Genomic DNA, 18,427 nt, shown 5'->3' with positions numbered 1-18,427 from the left:
AGTTAATGGACCCTATATTTATGTAAGATTTCTTGATGTCAGAACTGTGATTTAATTCAGACCTTCACTTCCGCTTCACATCTGTTTATCTATTCCAGCCCCTAAAGAGATCACCTTCTCCATAGATGTTGGGAATGGCCCCACAGAAGCCACTGTGCAGTCTCCTACACCCCTGAATGACAATCAATGGCACTATGTCCGAGCAGAGAGGAACCTCAAGCAAACTTCTCTCCAGGTGGACAACCTCCCCAAGAAGGTCCTGGAGGCACCTGCTGAGGGGCACTTCCGCTTGCAGCTCAACAGCCAATTATTTGTAGGTAGGGACCGTTTAAGGGTTTCTGTAAATATATACAATATTTCTATGTCCATGCCTTGGTAGTGCTATTGTTTCACCATTGAGCTTGCATGTGCTGACCTAATTCTGTTTTCTTTTCTTCCACTCCTTCAACAGGCAACATAAAGTAAACCCAAACTATTGCCTTTACACTCAAACACTAATCATAGTTTAACCATACTATACCAGATGATATTTTTAGGGTCTAAAAGGGTCTAAAAATATAAGCTTGAAACATGATTATTGCCAAAGAATTCATACTATTTCTTTGTGTGCATCACTGGCTGTTCAATTTGCTGTAGGAAATGTGATCTCTCTTTCTAGATTCAATGTAAAAGGCAGAAATTCTTCATATAAGTTTCTGGGGCAAAGCCTGATGACAGTATGGTCTTAAAGTCTGTTCTTTCAAGCATGTCTGCCAAAACCCTTATTTGGCTACAGAGTGCATGTGTGAGAGAGCTATGAACACAGGAAAAGCAACTACAGGTATTTTAACCGAAGGTGATCTTTCAAAGGGAAAAAAAAAATCTCTGTTTGCATATAGTTTTTTTCCCTGTTTCTCTTGCAAATGAAACCTAGATTAGGACCAGCTTGTATCTGATAATATAATCAGGGATTACAAAGGGACTTCTCCCTTTTCTATATTCAAACACTGTCTTCTTGGGTAATCCGTTCAGTGATGGAGTGGGTTGTAACTGCTTCTTTTTCAAGGCCACACAAGTAGCTACCGATTCTTTCCTTAAAATGGATTCTCTTACTTAGCTGAAATGCCATAGCAAACCTCAGTCTGACAATTCATTTTAATAACGTTTACCCATGTATCCACACCCTTTGATTTAAGAAGATTTTGGGGTGTTTATTTGAGCTTTTTATAGTGTATGTGTGCAGTAATTACTGGGCTCTGAATGTAAGGAATGAATCTGCTAATAAATAGATATAGCTGCATCAATGGCTGGGAGTCCTTCCTGCATAGCTAATGATTTATACCCAAAATGATCTCTCATAGACTCAGCCAAAGGAAGGTTCGCTGAAGAACTCACAGAAGGGAGGCTTAAGACCATCACAGTGCAAGGCTTCTGTTTTCTGCTACAAAATAAATTGTTTCTCAAATGCTAAGATGGTCCTAAGAACATATTCTGTGGGAGGCCAGGCCTGAAGGCAGCAGGGTTGGGCTGCTAGACACCTTAGAAACATAAGAGAAGCCTAGCCAAGGTACTGTTTCCAGATAGAAAACTTAGAGAATTTAATGACTGGGAAAACTTTTCCAAATTTTTGGTTGTGTCTTTTTAAAGTAGTAAAAATGAAGGATTTACCCTAAGTCATCTATCAAAAATGTCGTATATACTAGCTGCTTACCATCTCGCATCTGCAAAGCAGTATCTGCCTATAAGCTTGCTTCTCTGCCTCAGGAAAATAAACATGTTACCTGAACAAACCTCATGGTGTTTTTAAAGAGACATAACCAATTAATTGCATCATGGAAACCCATGGTAGTTAAGGACCTCAACAGAGAAATGTGCCAACAGGAACCCTTGTCAGCAAAGACAAATGCAGAGCCCTGCACCTGGAGCAGAATAGCATCAGGCATCTGTACAAGCTGGGGGTTGAGCGAACAGGTAACAGCTGTGCAGAAAAGTTCCCCTTGATCTTGGTGGAGAAGTGAATCTGAATCTGCCTGTGAATATAGCTGTGCTGTGAGGAACACATTGAACCAGTCCAGCAGTGACTTACAGCTTAAGTCTCTCTCTAATTGTACTTAATATTTACAATAACCTCTAGGACACAGTTAATTTATATCAACCAAGAGGTGAAAAGTTCTCACTGTGCAGTAATAAAGAGATTGCACTCAGTTGTCCATCCACAATTTTATTGAAACCTGAACAAAAAGGACAGAAAAGCTAATGTTTTCAGGGCTTTTTCAGCCTTTAGCTCTACCTTATTGAAGGCCAAAACTGTCCATAACTTTCTGAGTTTTCCTAAGAGCAGTCAGAAAAGGGCAGCCTCCTGATTCTAATTCTGTTTCTCCCTGGGTGCTCTAGGGAAAGGTGGCAGAAGTCCAAAAATATGCAGATGTGGCATAATTTGTCTCTACTGAAAGTCTCATTCCAATCTCTAATAGGAAGCAACTGATTTAATACCTCAACCATGTGGAGAGAGTTTTATCCCATCTGAAAAATAAATGCATAAACAACATTGTAAAAAGGAAAGCAACAGCAGCACATAATATTACTCCCTACTCCCCCCTAACCCACAACATATTTGTTTCTGCAGCACTCTGCATACTGACAGTGATTAAGGGATATCCATAATTAGTGCGCACATTCTTAATTAATAATCTGTGTAATTGATGTGATTTGCTATTTTTAAAATGTTGCAAATAATTTTTAAGTGCATTTCCCTATTTTATTCCATTTAAATATCGAACTTTTTTCCACACTGAAGGTAGCTAGCTAGTCATCAAGATATAACCTTTTTTTTTTTTTCTTGATTCTTTTCCAGAATCAATTCACATATTTTGTAAATCTAATAAATAAGGCTCAATGTCAAAATTTAATTTAGCTTATTTATCTTCTGGAAGGGTTTATTGATCCTTTGGGATGAAGGGACTATATTAGTATCATGTAGCATTATGATGATGATTGAATGGAGATCCGCTGTAGCTTTCAAGCTTCGATTACTTTCCTGTTGCTTGAGAGACATCAGCCTATGTACAGTATGTGTGAGGTGGCTATGTAACTCCCTCAAAAGAAAGGTCATTTCCTTATACAGAGTTATATAGAGTAGATCACACATATAAAATAAATTTGGACATTTGTAAAAATTTACTACAGGGTGATTGGCACATAACATAATTTTAAAGGAATTCTGTTAATTTGGACCAATTCATTCCTTGTCAACAGTTGCTGCCTGTTTTATGAATGAGTTATTTACTTCAGTTTTGGCCAGATTTTTCCTTCTTAACCCAAGAACCAGTTATATTTGAGACTAGAAATGATAGAAGAATTTAGCTCTTGGGTTTTTATATTGGTTCATTGTTTTATTTTTTTAAAGTTGGCTTGTCAAACAGACTTTTTATGATTTATAGGAAAGAAAGTTGAACAGAAGCCTTTTCCAGCAATGTTCACAAAACAGTCAGTTGTAGTGGAGCTGTGCTTCATTTACTCTGGATCCGGTGATACAGACACATTATGAGCCTTTAAATACTTCGTAAGGGTGGGAGTTAAGAAGGCCTGACTTTCCTTGGAAATTTATCTTCAGATTGCCTGACTTAGGTATTTTAGGAGATTTAGGCTTTTACTGAAAATTTTCCAATGACTAAGCAGAGAAGGATTTCTCTTTTATGTTTGTAGGTTCTTTTATGTCCAGTAAGGGATGAATTCAAACTTCAGTCTTCCCGAGTGGAGACCTTGATGCTGCTTCGGTGCTACCAGTTTTCTTGAAATATGGGAGAACATAATATTGTCTCTCTTAAATTTGGGCAAGGAATTTAAAAAGTCTGGATTCAGAGATAAAAATATACCACATGTGTGAGCAGATATTCTCTTTCATAAGAAACCAAATGAAACAAACCCAAATCACAATTGTATAGTCCTTTTAGATGGAGAAAAAACTGATTGTGAACTAATGCAAAGCTATATCCTAAAGACTGTGAAAAACGTGAACTTGAGTCGTCTCAGAGGGATGCTAACTGATACATAATGACAGTGAGTTCAGTGTTTGGATGTCATGGTTGCTTATTCCAGCAGAAAAATCCAGATGTTCAGAGACTACAGCAGAACCTGGGAGTCTCACCATGACTTATGTTGTCCCTATGCTAATTTTGAGTTGTGCCTGTTCTTGAACCTAAGCCTGTCTGGGTCAGTGCTAGGGTAAAAATCAATTTTCAGCTTGCTCTATGTACTTGGTGTAACCGTGGGTGTGTTTAATGTTCTTAAACTGCATTTCTGCATTTCTTAAACTGCATCTCTGAATGTTAGGTGTGTCTTACTGAGTCTGAATTCACCTTAGATTACTTGGATTAACAGTACTATGTGCCAGAAAATCTTCACTCACTTCTGACTTTGATAAGCATAAAGTACCCGTTATTTGTTATCTGCACACTAATGCACACTAATTCTTCCATTTTGGATTTGGTACTACACCACAGATAGAGAAGTTCACAGGAGTATTACATATCCTGGAAAGATGCACTCATATAGTGTTTTCTGTTTACCCTGAAGTCTCTTCTGCACATCAATATTGTGTAAAAGGAATTGATACAGTTGATAATCAGATCCTTCTTCCCATATGCTCATACTATTCATTGTATTCACCTACAGTAATGCTGGAATTTGGGTGTCATTTCTTTCCATGCCACCTGTTCTCCATTCAGTTCTGCCCTGCCACCTTTCATTGCCCTGTTTTATGTGTGATTCAATGGTCTTGGCTGTTCTTGTGTCTTGCTGACATGATGTCTGCCCTGCATGTCTGTCTTTAGGGGATGTTCTCTTCGGGGGAGCAGAACCCAAGCATTTGCTCTAGCCAGCACACCACGTAGCATTGAGCAACAAATTGTCGTTGCCTGATGTTCCCTAGGTTCCATTGGAATGATGATCTCTTCCATGTCATTCAAAAAAAGCCATGGAAAATGGCTACCTCCTTACTGGATCTCTCTGGAGGTAAAACTGGAGGAGGGGAGACAAATTTGAGGTGTTCAAATCTAATCCCTCTCCTTTTATCTCCTCATCCATAGCAACACAATGTGACAGAATTCAAATTAGCAATTCTTGTTTTATTGCATCACTTCCTATAAATATCTGAGTGTCCTCGATGGTTTCTCTTTGTTGTGGAGAAACAGGTATGCACAGTCAATAAAAGATAAAAGTGTAGATTAAATAATGTTTATATGGTTAGCTGTTGTGGTTAACCTGTAACTGACTTAGAGGACACTTCTGTATTTATCTATGTAGTACCGGAAAGAGTGTTTCTATGGCTATACTTGTTGAAATAACCTAGAACAAAGACAGAAAGTCTGCTTAAGGCCAACATTGGCACACATGGATTATGTGGCAGACTTCTGAGATAGTCTTATGTGTGTGCAAAGTGGAAGGGAGAATTTATTTTTTACTGCTAGTACACTCAAAATCAAGACAGCCTGGATTTTAAAGCAGCTCAAAAGAGTTAGAAAACCATTTCTCCCCTTCTTTCAGTAGGTCTTGGGCATCTAGCTGCTGTAGGCTGCTTTATAATTCTCAGTTACAACACGGGTATCCTTGCACCTGGCTATGTTTCTTTTGTTAATTAAAAAAACCCAAACAAACCAAAAATACCCCAAAGAGTAGAAGGAGCAAATCCCAAACAAATGTACAGGCTAGATAATATCAACTGCATCAAACTGCCCAGCAACAGGCCAGTTTGGCACAATACTTGCTCTGAAGGGACACACAGAATTCATTCCTTTCAATGGATGCTCGCTTTCAGCATTCAGAATGGGTGACATCCTTTTGGATAGTCTGTCCGTCTCCTGGTATATCCCTGTGGTCCTGGAGGAGGTGTGTCATCATGTCCTCTCATGGTGTAGTCAGAGATGAAACTGTCTTTTTTAGTGGAGAAGGCATGACCATAACACTCCAGTATGGGTAGGGGAAAGATAGTGATTTGCACTCAACTGGCAACATCAGAGAAACAAAATACAAATTCTTTAATTTGATGCATAAAGCCTTGATCAGAAGTTTTTGTGCTATTTATTTGGAATGTTAAGGAGACTAGCAAAGTTAAGTGCTTGGATTCCTGGTTTTGACTCGGGAGCAAGGGAGCAAGGAATCCTTGGGTGAATCTCCTCTGTCTGTCGTAGACAGTCCAAATGCAATGTACCCCAGAGAGAGTAAACATCTGAGAAACTTTGTTGGGAGAGAGAGAAAAGGAAGGAGAGAAAAAGAAGGGGCATACTTTGTTTACTGTTGTTTTAAAAGGAATCTGTAGACACTTTGGGATATTTTGGAGGCCAGGAGGAGGAATTAATGATTAACTCCTTGTGTATCCTGACTGCTTTGTACAACTTTGAGACTAGCAAGTGTGACTTGGATGTCTTCTGAGGAATACCACAGCAAGTTCACCTACTCCTGAGTAATAATAGTTATGATTCTTATACTTCCAAGCCCTTTCCTGTTCTTTGTATCAGTTATATAAAGCAAGAAAGCTCCTAATGCTTATTCACGACACTTCGTATTCCCTAATCCTAATCCCTTACCATCAAAAAGTCCTTTGCTTCTTAAAGCAAATCCTCAGTTCATTGGTTGAGTGTTAATAATTTATATGTTTGTGTCACAAAGCTACACTAAGAATATTCTGTGAACTTCTTGCCACATCCTCTCAGACCTTCTTCCTTGCCCCAAGGCTTCTAGGTAAAATTCAGCTGTATAAATACCTTGCTGAAAGCAGCATGGCTCATTTGACAGTCACCACCACTCAGCAAAGAACACCCTTAACCTTGGTGTTTGTGATCCCGAGGCTTATCCTAAAATATGTTTTACTGAATAAAATGTTTAAGTTACACAGTATGTTCAGTTTTGGAGCAAAATCTCCAAAGAAAAGGATTGTGTGTGCACAGTGCAGCAAATGCCAAAGGTCCAATTCTTGTGTTCAGAGGGCCTTTAAAATAAGTGAGATAGCATTTGCTCATCTGAAAAGAAAATATTTGTTTCTCTGAGAAAGCCATCCTAAAATAAGGATGAAGTAAACCTGTCTCACACATACTATCCTATAGTTCAACTATTCTAATTCAAAATCAGAATTTCTGCTGTTAGTATACCAGAAAGAAAAATATGTGAGAATGGTATAGCAGAACAATAGGGTCTTGGTGAGATTGCTTTTCAAACCATTGCTTCATTCTCTTAGTTTGCACAAATCTTGCTTAATTAAACAATTTATGAAAAAACAGATGCTCTTCTGCAAGGATTTATCAAAAGATACCATCTCTTACCTCATGCACTTTGATATAGAACCAACTTCTACAAGAGAATAATTTGGAAAGATAACCTCTATTCATACTGCTTTTGCAGGAAAATCACCAATAAAGCTGCCATTTCAGAGCCTACAAATGCTGTTACCTCCTGAACCAGAATTAGATTTCTTAGCAGCAACCAAAATTGCGGTATCTTCAAAAGCAAAACATTGGCCACTGCCAAACAAAGCCCACAATAAGAAAAATGGTGATATTTTCACAAAGCTCTCTAACAATCATCATTATAGTTATAGTTACAGTTATTCTTAGAGATTACCTCTTGTCGTGGTTGAGACATGGAAAAAGTGTCTTCATTGGGCAGATACGAATCTAGTTAGCTTGTAGAGACAGAACTGCCCTCTTGTGTAGATCCATACAGCTCTTATCTTCAGGAAGAAATGCCATTATATTGAACAATTGTAATAAATAACACAACTGTGACCTGAACTCATGTTTCCTGCCTACAATAACCATTCACATGCAACATCAGGTTGGGCAGTCATGCATAAATTCTGACTCAAGTAATTTCCCTTCAGACAGCAGGCCTGGTGCTGAGCCTCATTCATCCCTGCTATCTGGACTCATCAGCATGTTTAACTCACCTGCTGTTGGGATTAGGGTGTTATTTATACTCTGTGCTATGGCAACAACCAAAAAAAAACAAAAACGAAAAACAAACAAACAAAAAAAGAGGGTTTGGCTTTCTCATATATTAGGTGATATGCAGACATATGATAACGAAGCTAATCTTTTTTCCCAAATGAATTTGCAGTTTAAATGCCAGACAGGGCAGTAGATAAGGCAGGAAAGAGAAGAATGGCAACAAGAAAGTGTCACATACAGCTTTTTAGTCCTTTCATAAAGATAGAGGCCTTTAGTTTCCAGGGCTGTCCATCATCTTTTGCCACTGTATGCATTGATAGATAATATTTTTTAAAATTCATGGATTCATATTTGTACCTCTGGATTGGACTTCAGGGCTTTGATTACTGTGCAGACTCACCAATGAATGCATGTCCTTTTTTCTCTCTTTTTCAGGGGGAACAGCTTCCAGACAAAAGGGATTTTTGGGATGCATTCGATCTCTGCATTTAAATGGACAGAAACTTGACCTTGAAGAGAGAGCTAAAATGACGTCTGGTGTTAAACCTGGATGTCCAGGACATTGCAGTAGTTATGGTAACCTGTGCCATAACGGAGGAAGATGTGTGGAGAAGTATAATGGTTACTCCTGTGATTGTACCAACTCAGCCTATGAAGGACCTTTCTGCAAGGAAGGTAGGCACTGAGCTTCGATCCTAAGTCCTTAGTGGTCTCTGATTTACAGCAGTTTCACTCCTGTCAGTTTGGTGTCCCTCATGTTACAATAAGACATTCTAATATCAGCTGTCACTTCAGCATTAGTAAGTTTATCTTAAGCAGATTGTAACGCCTCCTTTCGTTGACTTCAGTGGCCTCAGAAATTAAAACTACACTAGTTGTCCTGTTAAAGTTACCAGCTATATCCCACTATGATTCCTGTATTCAACTGCATATAATGGCCCAGACATTAGCAAATAGGGCTGATATTTTTTCATAACAGTTGTCTACCCATGTTTGAATGTTTAGTTTGCTTGTTTTTAAACCTCATCTAGCTTTGTTCACCTTAACAAAATCTTGAGAGCTTTTCTTTACAGAATTTTGGAGCAATGGTGTGACAAAGAGGTAGTTTTTTATGTATTTTTGCCATCCCTGTGACAACCCATTGAAATGTTAAGCGATTTTAAAAATAAGCATGAAGCATTCAGGAGAAAACTGATTTGCATGGTTCAGTGTGTGGTGAATATGTCCTCACTGAACCTTTCTGGCGGCTCATAGGAGATGTTGCCAATATCGGAAAAAGGAGCAGGGCAAATGAAGAACATCCAATTTAGATAGCATGCTCTTTGGGAGGGAAAGGAACTACCAAAACTCCTGTTCAATAACAGCAAGGTGCAATGTGAGTGTTTTCATTTCCACGGCTGCCACTCACCTCACGAGTGCAGCAGGTTTACTAAGTGGGCCACATCATCTGCTGGTGTAAATTGGCTTAGTTGTACTGCAGTCCACGGAACTATGCCCACTTACATAAGCTGAGGATTTGGCACCGATGCCACGAGAGGCGTATCAAATAACCACATAGTGTCCCGTTAGGAGATGCTGCTGTAGACGTGGAGGTGCTTTATTAGAGAAGGTACTTGTAGTCAGTTTGTAGGTGAAGGTATCACCATCCTGACATTACTGTGCTTCACATTAGAAAAAACTGCTGTTATCACATCTGTGTATTTCATGGCCAGACTATATTTTGTTTATTGAAAAACATAAGTGTGAATTCTTGGGATCATGCACAGGTAGATGTTTCAGCTTCCCTTACTGGCTGTCTTTGGGTCAATGTGTTGCTTTAATAATGACTTTGTCTAAAAAGGAGACTGCAAAGGACAAATATATTGTCTTTACTGTGGGGGGAAGGGAGAGAATATTGCTTTTTATGTCAGCTGTCAGAAGATGGTGAACTGAGCATTTGTTTGGCCAACAGACATTTTAGCCTGTTCTATCTTGTGGAGCTCTGATTCCAGCACTAAAATAGTTGAATTTAGAGGCCTGTCTCCATACACTGTCCTTCTCTGTGCCAGCCAAATAGACTGCAAGGAAGGACATACACCTAGTCGAAATGAAGGAAGTGATGTCAGCTGGGTCAGGTACACTTTGCAGTGTTCTGCTTCGGAGGGTGTCAGCTTAATTCATGCCTATCTGGGAGATTTGAAAATGCGGTAGATGAAATTATTCTCTTGCTTTATATATGCTTTCAGAGGTTTCTGCATTATTTGAAGCCGGCACTTCCGTTACCTTTATTTTCCAAGAACCTTACCCTGTAACAAAAAATGCAAGCACCTCAAGCTCTGCCATTTATGCGGATGCTGTCATGTCCAAGGAAAATATTGCATTCAGCTTTCTCACGGCACAAACTCCAAGCCTTCTGCTCTACATCAACACCTACTTTCATGAATATTTGGCTGTGATTCTCTCCAAGAATGGTAAGTACTCTTGATTTGCTACCAAAGGGAGACCAGTGTAACTGTGGTTTTTGTGAGAATAGTATAGAATTCTCCACTGATTTAAGTTCATTTCTGTGTCTGCAACTTTATCAACTTCGTGGTATTCAGCTCACGCAAATGGCCATCACTCCTTTTTATGTCCCTTTATTTGGCATTCGGTGCTACACTTGCCTATTCAGTCTTTGAATAATCATGTTGTTTGGACTTAAAATGTGCTTTGACTTCCATTTGGCAAGACTGTACAATAGCAATTCCTTGCTATTTATTCCACACTAAGATCCGTTAGGCCTCCAAGATAAGGGAATGAGAAATACTATGAACGTACAAGAACACTTGGTGCAGAAATATATTATCATTTTATCTCTTGCATTCTGTCTTGGCACATGCATTTCTCTTCACTGGGTTGTTTCAATGGAGTATGGCCAGTTCATCTGAATATTAAAGCCAGAAAATCAAAGTTTTCTGTGTTCACAGATCGAAACATGAGGTGTAAATCCATTTTCTATTAAAAGGTACATGGTGTGGGGACTTCTTGAAAACATATAAAGAATTTAAGGGTGTAGGCCCTACATCTTTTCAATAAGACTCTGGCTCCCGAGTCCTTATAGTGCTCTCAGAAAACTCACTCCAGACAAACATCATCCTTGACGAATGGAAATGTTTGAATTATTCAAGAGTTATTCAGGCACTGGAGCACTGGAAGTGATGAGTAAGCATATTGGTGAGTCACTAGCCTGTGGCAGAACAATAGAAAGTTAATGCTATGTGGTTGAATATGTGCACTTGACTGAATGACCCAGACCACTCCGAAGCCTTGCAAATTCCGAAATAGCTAAGCTTTCAAGTATGTCAAATGAAACTATAAGTGGGGTGGAGGGAGGGGAAGCTTTTATTCTCTGTATGTTTTTTGCAATAGTTTATCTCCTGGCCATGTTAGGCAGCTAACATTTGGGCTGGCATGGGATGAGCATCCCAATCCCTGGGAGAAGTGGCTGGGACAGTATGTGCCTGAACCCAGCTCCCCTAAGTGGAATTGCAGCAGGGTGGTGGCGCTACTGAGGAAACCCTCTCTCTTCTCCCATCCAGTCCCAGATTTCCTTCTCTGATTTGCTCTTGGAGGCAAGTGTTTATGATTTTCAGATATATGAATATTCCAGTGCATATCTCCAGGGTGCCAGAGGTTAGCTGCTGAGGTGAAACCTCAGAATCTGCTTCTCAGTTACACTCAGGTCTCTTGATGCCACTCAGGCAATGGAAAATAGCCCTAAAGTGAATGAAAATGTAATATCCATTTAAATCACCTTTACTTTTGCCAGCATAGGGTAAAATGACCTTAGAAACATGAGTCAATTGACTTTTATTGATGAAATACAACCATAAGCAAGCTATAATTGTGAAGTTCTGGAAGGGGGGAAATCTCTAACGGTGGCTGAGGAAGGGGTTGGGATCAGCACACCAGAATCTCTTGTAGCAACTCAACAGGAGCAGAGATAAGCCTTGAATTTTGGCAACTGCGCTGTCTGCAGATCTCTACTTAGGTTCAGACAGAGATAGGGACTCTCAGTACTTCTGGAGATTAGGTGGAGCAGCTCTCAGCACACTCCGGCAATTTAAACAAGGGCACTTCTCTCAGATCTGTACCTCTATTTACTCACTTGTAAAAAGAAGATAACAGTAGTTTAGAGGGTTGGTGAAATGTCAGGCTTCAAACCCTTGGACTACAAAATGTAGCACGATATGCGAAGAATTGTTAAGATAACTAGCTGACCTTGGTTAACTTCTGAAAGTCTCTTTCAGGGTTACTCTGTGCATGCTTCTGTGTCATTCTTTCAAGACAGTCATTTCAGTCACACATAAAAACCTGCCAGGTTAGAAATTACTAAGCAGGAGACAGCTTACAGAGTTGTTTGTTAGCATTGGAAGTTGGAAGGGTACACATGATGCTTTTGTTTTGTAATTAATTTTATTTTCAAGGCTGAATCCCCAGCTGATTAATGACAAACCTTTTAGAAGTTTAGAAAAAAAAATCTTGTCTTCATCCTCCTTTTCCTAGGGATATGGTTTAGAGGTGGGCTGCGCTGTGCTAGGTTAATGGCTGGACTCAATGATCTTAAAGGTCTTTTCCAGTCAAAACGATCCTATGATTCTCTGCTTTTTGTCTCAAATTTAGTAATTTTTTAAATCTCATATCCTCTGATTTTTTAGTCTTGTTGGAACTGAAATTATTCCAATGAAAATAATGTTCAGATATGTTAGTCTTTTTTCCTCCAAGAGGTTTATGCTGCCATAAAGTTACTGGACTATGAATAATAATGTCCTTTGTAGCATTAAAAGTGAGTGTGATTCCTTCTGTCTTATTGGCTCATTTTCAAGGAATCTTGCTGAGTTTGACAGTGTATAGTAGGACCTAAGCAGGTCTCTGCTGGATAACTGATTGGTTAAATAAAGGTTAGACTCCTGGTGAAAAGAGAATGGGCATTCTCACTTTTCTATTATCCACAAAATAAGTAGGCAAATTATTAGTTAATAAAAGTGGTGATGAGAAGAATGTTTCTGGTAATTCAGACTTCCCATGTTAAATATTTAACATAAAAGAAGCGAAAGTCTCTGCAAAGCTTATTCATTGTTAGACTATATTAAAAGGGCCTTATATGAAAGTACAGGTAGCTACGGTCTAATCCAGTCAGGTGTTAAACGTTTCCTGTAAAATCAATTGTTTTCAATAAAATCAATAAATAATCACATTTAACCCCAACATTCTTTGCACTGTCAGTCTGTAAAGAAGGTCATATTGTTAGAAGATACAGTACGTATTGATTGAGACACTAGAATTGTGGTAATAACATGATTCATTTAGAGTTATCCAACAGGCCAGCATCAGGTCTGAGAAAGGAAATAAAATCTGCTCATGCTCACTCATGGCTTCACTGACCCAGATCAATGCTGCCCACACAGAAAGCCCTTCAAGCACTTGGAGCCTTAGAGGGCAGGTGGTTGATGAAGGAGGTAAAGTTATGATGGATGTTGGGTACAACCATATGTCAATGTAGAAGCTACAATTCTAGACCAATACAGATGACCTGCTTTTATGAAATGAGATGCTCAGTAGTGCCTAGCAGCTATTATTTCTGGACACAGTTCCTACCCAAATAACTTGTTGTTCTTACCTCTGATCAGTTGGCTCATATCCTGGCAGTTTATGGGTTAGTTTTCAAAAGCTGATGTTTTTAAAGATGACTTAGGGATTCTTTCCATCATTAGTTAATACTTACACTTTAAAATCATGCGTATGCCTTTGAAAATTGTATCCAATAACTTAGCATTGTTCTTTCCTCCCCACTCTTACATATTGTACACACAGATTCTTAAAGTACACATATATATAGATGTGTGTGTATTATATAAAGATGGATATGTATATGCATGTATAGATGGGTATGTTTGTAAAGCTCATATAGTCCCATTGATCCTACACCCATAAGATTAGCAGTACTGTAATAATTGGCTGTGCATTTTTAATTTCAGTGCTGTAGAAATTTCAAATTATAGTGCCCATTACTAAGCTACAGAAAATGGGTAAACATCTCTAATTAGCCTTTTCAGTGTTAGTCGTCCACAGAAATTATTTACATCACAGGAAGCTACTGCCCAGAAAAAAATATCTTTTTCTTTCCCAGGCTAAATTTTCACTGTACGTTTTTACTAATATATAGGATTTCACCAAGTTGTCAGTACCTTAGTATTATAATCTTTGTCTCAATCTCTAACAATAATTGTTAGTGCTTCTCCTTTCTCCACTCTTCCTTCTCCCAGCAAGTAATCAAATGTGATATGAATACGATGAATTATATTGTCTAGAAAATGTTTTCCCGAGTCTTTGATTCTCAGTGTTGTTTGCTTTCTCCATGGAAACAATGTGATTCCTAATCTAGAAAAACAGCAGATAGCCAGCATCAAATAAAAGAGATAGAATCTCAAACTGTTCTAGAGCGATTGAAAATTTATCTCTATTTATTATCTGATCTCATAAGAAACATAACAATTTGAGTCCTTTTTTTTCTTTATTTCTATCCAGTACCTATTGCCATCACAGTGAGCTTTTTTCTCAATTTCTTTTGGAAAGCAAGACTCTGAAGTTGTATAGGAAAGATTAAAGACAAGGAAAAAAATCACAAAACTGTTAAAAACAAAAGTACAAATGAAAACAGCTGGAAAAATTCTTCTGTTAGGTCTCTGATACTCAGCATTTATTAGCAGGACCTAGATCAACTCCATTGCCCTGTCTTATAAGGACTTGAAATCAGCTGACATTTGAAGTAAACAGGAAAATGAACCAAAACCTGTAATAGAGATAAGCTGGATTAACACTCTGCAGAAAAAGAAGTAAATGCCATTAGTGAGAAGCTTCTGATTTTTTTTTTTTCTTTTTAATAAACTACAAATCTACTGTGATCTCTTCCTGTCTCTAAGTCAGATGCAGCTTTTCTGTTGAAGGCATGTGAGTTCTGGTTGGTTTTGCTTTGCAAGTTTATTAAGCTGCATCTCCAGCAACTTTTCTCAAGCAAAAACAACGCCTTTGTCATTCAGTGGTCAGGAAAGGCAAAAAATCTAGTTCAGTCTTTGAAGCAAAAAATCTTTTTATTCTGTTCATGCTGTGCATTCTGGAGTTCAATGGGGCAAAGCTCAAATAATTAGGGAAAATAGGACTTAATGAAACACTGAGGTGGGTTTTGGGGGTGATTTTGCTGTATCTTTTGCTTTATCACCTTGCAGGTTTTAGTTTTGTGATGTGGGTACCAGAGAACATAACAACCTGCTACAGAAAGACCCGATAGGATCTGCTATTGCTAGTGCAATAGTCTGATCTTTTGAGAACACATTCTGGCTTACAGACTTTAAACACCCATTGAACAACTTGCACAATTTCTGTGACTGAAGTGGAAAATGGTGCTCAGGTTCAGGTATAGTTATTTTTAACAGATGAGAAGCAGGAAACTGTGGGAGACAGCTTCGTTGAGGAGACTAGTTTTCAAGCAACTGTGAGTGACTGAGAATCATTCTTGGTCTGGCTCTGGTTCACAGGCATTAAGTGATTTCATATGGCAGATAGGACTATGTATCTTATACTTTCAAACAATTGCTGTTGTTGGCCTTATGTTATTTATTGACTGAAGGGCCAGTGAGAGTTTCACTGGGAATGGTGAATGTAAAAGAAATTTTCCCCAGTTGCCTGTAAGTGGGAGGCTGGCTGTGGCATCATGAGTTAAAAGGGTTGGGGTGACAGGACATCTCCCAATCAGTTTCTTTATATAAGTAGAGAAGCTCCTGTGGTTAGAAACAACTCTGACCCTTTGGATGATTCCCTGCTGTAAGCACACTTCACAGCAAATGGAATGCTGATTAGAGTTTTCATTTCAAATCCAGTACTAAAAAGTCTTTGAGGAAAGAGTTAGATTCAGTGCCTGAACAATAGTTTGTTTGTTTGTTTGTTTGTTTTAGCATATGGCACTTTAAACCTCTAAGTGTGCAAGACTTAGAAAGGAAAAGCAGCCACAGCATTCAGCCAAGGACTCTGGCAGATTTCTTTATCTGCTTTCCAAGAGGAGAGAACTGAAAGATCTGTCTCATTAGCTCAATTCATAGACATGTTTGTACTCATGAAGATCATTTTGCCGTACTGAAGGGTCAAGAGATGTTCTGGAGACCCGCAAGGGAAAAACAAGGGAACTGTAATTGGATTACATTGAGCAGGAAAGCCTGAGCATGCAGTTAATAATTGAGCTGTGTTCTGCATAAATAGAGACTGACTTTGAACTTACTGGTGTCTGGCATAAAACCCCAGACCACTGTCTACAGATAATCAGCTTGGAAGAAAACATGCATTCCCATTTGCTTGGAGGAGGTGTTTATCTCCTAGAAGATTTAAGTTCCTGGCTCTCATTTTGCAATTGAAAAGTCATTTTATTGTTGGATTTCTGTGGAGCTGTTCTGGAAGACTGGAGAAGAAGGATAGGGGGTCATAAGCTCCTGTGTTTAAATGGATGCTGCATATATGTATATATGCTCTTCAGTAATTCTGAAATTAGGGTCTTTTCAGAACCATTTTACCAAAACCTTTAGCCCTGAGGCTTGATAGTACTCATTTTTCAGTTATTCTTAACATGTGAATTATTTGTGGTGTGTAGGGAGAGCTGTAGCTCTGCAGAGCTGTTGGCTCAAGTGCTGCCTTGGAGCAGTGTAGCTGTTTCCACACAACATGGACCCCAAGGTAATGATACTTGGAAGAGCCAGCCTGGGTCCAAACAAACATTTTATCTTGTTTGTCGTATCCGGGCCACTAATTAAAGGATCCAACTTCTCCAGTCACAGAGGCTGGCATAACCTTTGAAACTGGCAGTGCTTAGGTGGACTTACTGGTCAGAGGACCAGAACATCTCGGAGAGATTCATGATCAACCAGGCAGTGTCTGTAGAGCTCGACACAAACAAGGATCATTAACTTCGGAAAGCCATTAATCCACAAAGTTCTGTGCTGTCTTTATTGTGAGTTAAGAATAAAAAGAAGGTTTGAAACGAGAGGCATATGATTATTTGTATCTAGTTTTATTTAAGATTATTGCTCACTCTCCTGCTCCACAGACATCATCTAGTGCTCAAATTGATTATTTCATTTTTTCTGTTCAAATCATCTTTTTCCGTGTTCTCATTGCTGAACATTATGGTTATTTGTTAGGCCAGCATGAAACAAGTCCTTCCTTGAATAGGTATCTGTACTGCCAAAACTGAAACGGGAATGATTGAGAGATATTAGAAAAGAATGGAAACCATGAGGTAGGATCTCAGTATGGATAGGTTGGTGTGAATTCCTCAGGGTGTCACAACAGACTATCTCAGCCTTTTTTGCCTGCGAGCTGTTCACACAGAGTTAGCAATGATGCATAATTTGCAAAGCCAAGTTGAACTTTTGGAATAAAATTCAGAGCATGATACTTTTTATTTCATTCACTGGATAAAGAATAAAACCTCTTCCTTCCAACCTGGCTGCTACACTAGTCTTAAATGAAAAGTACAGTGTAAGATGAAAGCCTGCCAAGATTTTTCTACATACAAAGGTGAGTAAATCATAGAGCCTACTGAATGTCTGACCATGAGAAGACTAATGGCATCCAGTGTGTGTTTAAAGACAGGAGGAGAAATCTGAACATCAGATCCAGCAGTAGCATATAGATAGCTTTTGTTAATGAAGAGTCTTTAAAATATTTTTAAAATTCTAAAGAATGTGTAGAAAAGGTATAGGTTAGAATTCACCAGAATAAATGTCACCATCGGAAAACAGGTAATTTCAGGGAGATTTAACTGCACCTGGTGCCCTCTGGTCTTTCCTTCATATTTACAGTCACCTTCAGGGAAAAAAGATAATTAAGGTAGCATCACCATGTAAAAGAAAGAACAAGCAGTTCCTTCCCCAAAAAGAAGTACTGGGGAGTAGAGAGATGATGGTAATGACTAATAGCACTTTCTAAAATTGCTGTTTACCCAAAAGTTTCACGTCATTTTTCAAAGGATGTTAAAATTCACCTGTTTCACCACCAGATAAACTGTGACACAAAGAAGGAAGATGATTTGTCAGCAATCATCCAAGCTGGAAGTTTGTGGTCGTGCTCTATCTGTCACCTCCAGGATACATAAATACACCCCTGTGTATGCTTACCTGTGAGCTAAACTGGAGAGACAGTGTTTAGTGTTATCCCACATCCATGGGTTAGCCCGGTTCCTATTTTAGGCCCAGCCACATCGGCATGTACATGGGCTGTTTTGTTCAGACAAGTGTTCCCCTTAAAATCTCTGGAATAAGCTCTGTGTTTAAGCCACTCATTATGTGCATGATGAACTTTATGACTCTGGTCCTCTGGGTCGTCTTTTAGACTTGCAATATTTTCTAGCTTTGGAGCAAGAAGCATCTGCCAGTTCCTTTTTAATTGCTGGTCAGCCTGTGTTAAGCCAACTTGCAGCTAGTGGGAATAAGATGTCTATGAAG

The 18,427-nt window shown here is 38.8% G+C and overlaps 1 protein-coding gene across 1 annotated transcript in view; it reads left to right on the top strand.

The window, feature by feature from the left end:
* Positions 1 to 18,427, top strand: part of CNTNAP5 (contactin associated protein family member 5) — a 274,435-nt gene that overhangs the window by 234,050 nt on the left and 21,958 nt on the right. The window contains exons 17-19 of the mRNA XM_065637507.1: positions 99 to 317; positions 8,355 to 8,594; positions 10,145 to 10,369. Coding sequence (XP_065493579.1) covers positions 99 to 317; positions 8,355 to 8,594; positions 10,145 to 10,369 — 684 coding nt within the window. The remainder of the gene's footprint in view (positions 1 to 98; positions 318 to 8,354; positions 8,595 to 10,144; positions 10,370 to 18,427) is intronic.

Source organism: Caloenas nicobarica, chromosome 6 (assembly GCF_036013445.1).
Source record: "Caloenas nicobarica isolate bCalNic1 chromosome 6, bCalNic1.hap1, whole genome shotgun sequence".
In the NCBI taxonomy this organism is placed as follows: domain Eukaryota; kingdom Metazoa; phylum Chordata; class Aves; order Columbiformes; family Columbidae; genus Caloenas; species Caloenas nicobarica.
This window is presented reverse-complemented; position numbering and strand designations above follow the sequence as displayed.